Source organism: Mastomys coucha, unplaced genomic scaffold, assembly GCF_008632895.1.
Source record: "Mastomys coucha isolate ucsf_1 unplaced genomic scaffold, UCSF_Mcou_1 pScaffold15, whole genome shotgun sequence".
Lineage (NCBI taxonomy): Eukaryota > Metazoa > Chordata > Mammalia > Rodentia > Muridae > Mastomys > Mastomys coucha.
The window spans coordinates 90,324,703-90,331,045 of NW_022196897.1; the positions used below are offsets into that span (position 1 = coordinate 90,324,703).

General features: G+C 41.5%; 1 protein-coding gene across 1 annotated transcript in view; it reads right to left on the reverse strand.

Moving 5' to 3' along the window:
- Nucleotides 1–6,343, reverse strand: part of Prrg4 (proline rich and Gla domain 4) — an 18,817-nt gene that overhangs the window by 10,061 nt on the left and 2,413 nt on the right. Inside the window, exon 3 of the mRNA XM_031371222.1 lies at nt 3,016–3,179. Within this exon, the coding sequence (XP_031227082.1) occupies nt 3,016–3,179 (164 nt within the window). The remainder of the gene's footprint in view (nt 1–3,015; nt 3,180–6,343) is intronic.

Here is a 6,343-nt window from a genome sequence, read left to right on the forward strand (position 1 = left end):
ATTACGGGTGGTTGTGAGCCACCATGTGGTTGCTGGGATTTGAACTCATGACCTTCCAAACAGCAGTCAGTGCACTTCCCCGCTGAGCCATCTCACCAGCCCGTATATTTTTCTTAATTATGAAAAACATCATTAAATCCCAGGCATGGCTAGAGAGAATATTCTTTGTTTTCCCCATCTTGATACATGTAGTAAATATTTGTAGGAAAAGAGTGGCTGGGAAGGATTATGGGAGAATGAATAACTAGGGTCCCTCACTAGGCAATTGAAGGGTCCCTGGGGAGCTTTTTATTCAGAAAAGAGCAAAGAAAGATGCTGGAGAAGCAAGCAGGCCTGGCATTATTTACATATAGAGAAAGCAAAGCACTTAACATTCCTCTGGAAGATTCCATATTACCGCAGGCACCATGCTACCTGTCTGTTCTCTCTGTTACCTAGGTTAACAGGCAGGCTTTAATTATATTTTAATGGAGAATTTAAGAACATTAAGAGTTGCCAGGCAGTGGTGGCACACGCCTTTAATCCCAGCACTTGGGAGGCAGAGGCAGGCGGATTTCTGAGTTCGAGGCCAGGACAGCCAAGGCTACACAGAGAAACCCTGTCTCGAGAAAACCAAAAAGAACATTAAGAGTTGAGGATATGGCTCAGTGGATTAGGAGCAGTTGCTGCTCTTGCAGAGAACCCAGGTTCAGTTCCTAGTAACCACACTGTGGCTCACAGCCATCCATAACTCCAGTTCCAGGGGGCTGAGAAGTCCTCATCTGACTTCCTCAGGCACCAGCTAACATGTGGTACACAGATACACATGCAGACAAAACACTTACACACATTTTAAAAAAAAATGGGAATTCATTTTTTTTAAATGTATTCCCATAACAATTCTGTATTTTTTTTAAAGATTTATTTATTTATTATATGTAAGTACACTGTAGCTATCTTCAGATATCCCAGAAGAGGGAATCAGATCTCATTATGGATGGCTGTGAGCCACCATGTGGTTGCTGGGATTTGAACTCACGACCTTCAGGAGTGCAGTCGGTGCTCTTAACCACTGAGCCATCTCTCCAGCCCCCGGGAATTCATTTTTAAAATAGTCTTTTTTTTCTTCCTTAGGCTAGGTATGGTGGTACATGTTTTTTATTCTAGCATTCAGAAGGCAGAGGCAGGAGGATCTCCATTTACTGAGACCCCCCCAACTCAAAAAAAAAAATAAAATCCTCGCTTAAATTATAAAGACAAATCAATGAAATCCTAGACACCAGGGCCCACTTTACATCCTCAGCTCCAGAAGCTATAAGGATGGCTCGGTGGTTGAGAGAGCTTGCTGTGCAATCATGAGGACCAGAGTTCAGAGCCCAGCACTCAGACAATAAGCAGCACATCCCCTAAACACCTTTAACGCCAACTTTGTGGAATCGGACACTCTTCTAGCCATGTGTACACAGGTACCCATATGCACACATATGTACATGGATACACATGCTCACACAGACACATATATGCAAATAAATGAAATAAATCTTAAAAAAAAAACCCACATAACATCCTCAGTGCCTACAATAGGAGATTATCAATAAATAGCTGAACTATAGATATGGGCAATCAAAAAAGGGAAGATCACTAAGAGGAGAACCTGAGCTGAGTCTTAAGTGATTGATGCTTCCAGGCAAAGAACTAACTCCAATATCTTAGTGATGTTGCCGGAGGGGGGGGGGTGCGGGGCAGAACCTAAGGGCATGTGCTTATGTGCTTTCTAGTGTTCTAGCCTCTAAACCATCTTCAAATAACATCTTGAATTAAAATCCACCTGCCCTGAGACCATTTTTAAATATAATAAACATTGAACACATGGCCAGGCATGGTGGTGGTGCACATCTTTAATAGCAGCATCCTGAAGGCAGAGGCAGGAGGATCTCTGTGAGTTTGAGGCCAGCCTGGTCTACATAGGAAGTTCTATGATATCCAGAGCTATACAGAGACCAAGTCTCAAAATAAATAAGTAAATAAATAGATAAATATATTTTTTAAAATGTTAAACACAAAATTACAGTGTATCCTACAATTTACTAATTACTATAAACCTAGCTAATTATGTATACAGCGCCAACTTTAAAGAGGCTTACTTAGCATTTTAAGAAATGGAAAGTGGTGGGCTGGTCAGATGGCTCAGTGGTAAGAGCACCCTTGCTCTTCTGAAGGTCCTCAGTTCAAATCCCAACAACCACAAGGTGGCTCACGACCACCTGTAATGAGATCTAACGCCCTCTTCTGGTGCGTCTGAAGACAGCTACAGTATTCTTAATTATAATAATAAATAAATCTTTGGGCCTGAGTGAGCAGGTCCAACCTGAGCGAGCAGGGCCAACCTGAGCAAGCAGAGGTCCTACAAAGGCAATTCCCAACAACCAGATGAAGGCTCACAACTATCTGTACAGCTACAGTGTATACCCATATACATAACATAAATAAATAAATCTTAAAAAAAAAAAGAAATAGAAAGAAGTAATAGGCTTACAATTTCTATTTTATTTAAAGCACACAAGTAGGTCTAGAGAGATGGCTCAGTGGTTAAGAGCACTGACTGCTCTTCCAGAGGTCCTGAATTCAATTCCCAGCAACCACATGGTGGCTCATAACAATCTGTAATGGGAGCCGGGCAGTGGGGGCGCATCATGCCTTTAATCCCAGCACTTGGGAGGCAGAGGCAGGCGGATTTCTGAGTTTGAAGCTAGCCTGGTCTACAGAGTGAGTACCAGGACAGCCAGGGCTACAGAGAGAAACCCTGTCTCAAAAAAACAAAAACAAAAACAAAAACAACAAAAAAAAGAAATCTGTAATGGGATCCAATGCTCTCTTCTCGTGTGTCTGAAGACAGCTACACTGTACTCATATAAATAAAATAAGAGTAAATCTTAAAAAAAAATAAAGCACACAGGTCTATAATATACTTAATGCCACTTTCTCAAAGTATAATGACGTGACTTTCCAGATAATTGGTATGACTAGACAAATTACCGTGTTTTCGTCATCCCCCAAAATCTCTCTGGCTTCTTCATAACTACAGAACTCCTCATAGCACTCTCTTTCCAGGTCCCCAGGAGTGAAGAGTTCTAAATCAAACCTATTGTTCAGGAGGCGGCGGTGCATAAAGATGTTTGCTGCTTCTTTTGATGCAAAGACTAAAAAAGAAAAAAAAAAGAGATTTCAAACACAATAAAGATAATGCAGAAACTTCCTGTTTTAACTGGAGGAAAAATAAATCATTCTTGTGGCATGGGTGAACTGTACCAGCCTCTCCTGGATGCATCCGTAAAATGACTCTGGGAAATGTTGGCAATTCCAGACAATACTTGAGATATTTATGCCCCAAATTATTAACATAAAAATTATTAAAGGATGACTACCCTTCTAGATGATTTTCCTCCCTGTAAATAGCAGATGAGACTAGTTTCCAAAGGTTGGTTCCCTATCAATTTTCCTTCCCTCTTTTTTTCTTTATAGTGCTAGGATCCAACTGAGGGTCTTTTAATAGTAAGTTACTGTGATTTTTCGGTGTGTGTGAGTATGTGTTTGAGTGTGTGTGTGTACTTGTGTGTGTATTTGTATGTGATATGCGTGTGCTCATGTGTTGGTGCACCTACCCATATGGAGGCCAGAAGAGAGTGTTAGGTGCTCTGTTCCATCTCTCTTCATCCTACTCTCTGAGGGAGAGTCTCTCACTGAACCTGAAACTTGTAACTCTGGTTATTCTGGCTGGTCAACAAACTCCCAGAATCTACCTGTGCTGGGGTTACAGGTGCATGAATGACCGACCATCCTTGGCTTTTTTTATGAGTGATGTGGATCAAGGTTGAAATTGTCAGGGTTACATAGCAAGAGCTCTTACCCATTCAGCTGTCTCCCCAGCCCCAAATTAACATTTATATGTTAAGGGTTGTATATAAGCTTATACTAAAAGATAGAATTCTATACTCCTAAGTTTATAAAATTATATGCTAATTAGGAGATTAACTCACATCCATTCATCCCACCTTCCAGATAAATGCCCACAGTACTTTGTGGGATCTCTTCCACATTTGCTGAGAAATCAGTGAGAACTATAATAAGGTGAGAGGGTGAGGCAGGGGGACCTTGACCTGTAAATCAGCCTGGGCTACATGGCAACATTGATAGCAAAAAATGAGGAAGGGGGACAGCAATATGATTTACTGTGTTCTGTAATCTCAGGTTGGCCATTAGTATGAGTATCTTAAAATACTCATATTTTGCCCAAGATGTTTTTTCTATACATTAACTATCTAAGTAGGTTAGAAACTTCTAGATTGCTCTTGACCAATTCAGGAGTCCCTGTCCACTTATAGCTACCAAGCACTAGAAAAGTGTCTAGTCTAACAGAGATATAAAAAACACAGACAGGGTTGGGGAGTTGGCTCAGTAGTAGAGCACTTGCCTAGCAAGCACAAGGCCCTGGGTTTGGTCCTCAGCTTTGAAAACAAAAACAAAAACAAACAAACAAAAAAAACACAGAGAATTTAAATTTCATATTGGAAAGCATGTGAAAGGGCACAGGCTAGTTTTAGATTGTGTATACTTTGCAAAAGCATTGTGGATATTGGGTAAAATTAAAAACATTAAAATCTATTTTACCTACTTCTTTTTGCTTGTTATTTTATTTTTTGATTTAATTAATTAATCACTTTAAAAAATATTTATTTTTGGGAGGCAGAGGCAGGCAGATTTCTGAGTTCGAGTCAGCCTGGTCTACAGAGTGAGTTCCAGGACAGCCAGGGCTACAACAGAGAAACGCTGTCTTGAAAAAACCAAAAAACCAAACCAAACCAAAACAAAACAAAACAAAACAAAAATATATATATTTAATGTGAGTACACTGTTGCTGTCTTCAGATACACCAGAAGAGGGCATCAGTTCCCTATTACAGATGGTTGTGAGCCACCATGTGGTTGGTGAGAATCGAACTCAGGACTTCTGGAATAGCAGTCAGTGCTCTTAACTGCTGAGGCATCTCTCCAGCCTCCAATTAATCACTTTTTGATTCAGGGTCTCCCTATCAAGTTCTGGCTGGCCTGGAACTTGTTATGCAGATCAGGCTGGTCTTTTAACTTATAGAGACTCCTGGGATCAAAGGTGCACACCACCTGACTTATTTTTGTTTTTTAAATTACGCCTATTAGAAAAAAAAAATCATGGGGACTGTTCTTCCAGAGGTCCTGAGTTCAAATCCCAGCAACAACATGATGGTTCACAACCATCTGTAATGAGACCTGATGCCCTCTTCTGGTGTGTCTGAAGACAGCTACAGTGTACTCATATAATAAATTAAAAAATCTAAAAAAAAGAAAAAAGAAAAAAAATCATTTCTGTGATTCACATAATATTTCTATTTTCTGTTATAACAACATACAGGCTAACCTTATCTATAACCTTCAAAGCCAGCTCCGTTTCGCCTGCTTTCCTCATTCTCTCAGGAGAAACACTGTCAAGTTTGAAGCAGACTTCCCTGGAATGGCCTGGGCTCCCAGTGAGGGCTGCTACCCTCCCTCCCTTTGACCTGTGTGTGTATAGTGGGGGGAGGGTGCATGGCTTTTGAGTCTGTGATTCTCTTGTCCTGAATGCTCCTAAGAGGTTGCCTGTCTGTGCAGTCCATTGTTACAAATGCACTTCTAAGATATGCCATTCTTTTCTTCTGTTTCCCAAATGAGATCCTTCTGTTTCAACAATGTCCTAAGAGCTTTGGCAGACCTCTCTGGGGGCTCTCTTCCCCACCCTCAGTTTCAGTAATAATTACTTCCAGATTCACCAATCTCACTTTGTACAGTTTCAGTTACCCTAGGCCAACCAATGCCTAAGCCTAAGTATGGAATGGAAGAATCACAGGGCATCCTGCGTATAACAACTCCCATCCTTCCATTTAGTTCTGTCCAGAATCCAAATCAAGTGTGTGTTCATAGCATCCACAGGGTATGCACTGCCTGCACATTAGCCATTTTGAACAGACCACGTCTGGTGGTATGCCAGGTTTACCCACAGGTTTTAGTACTATCTGAGGTTTCAGGTGTCTGTGGGGGTGGAGGGATGGGTTTTGGGAGGTGGGGGGGTAGGGGTGAGAGTGGAGGTGGTGGTGGTTGAAGATAAGGGGAGGGATGGTGTGCCTCTAACTTTCCCATGTGTCTTGTCTTACTTGCAGATGGGAAGCTCTGCCTGTGTCTCACACAGCTCTCCCAGCATGAGCAGCTGCTGCTGACTCTTTCGGTGTGTTTCAGGGGCCTCCCTTCCGTTCTTACGTCTGTTCCTGAGCTTACTGAGAATATCTATTTACCCCGCC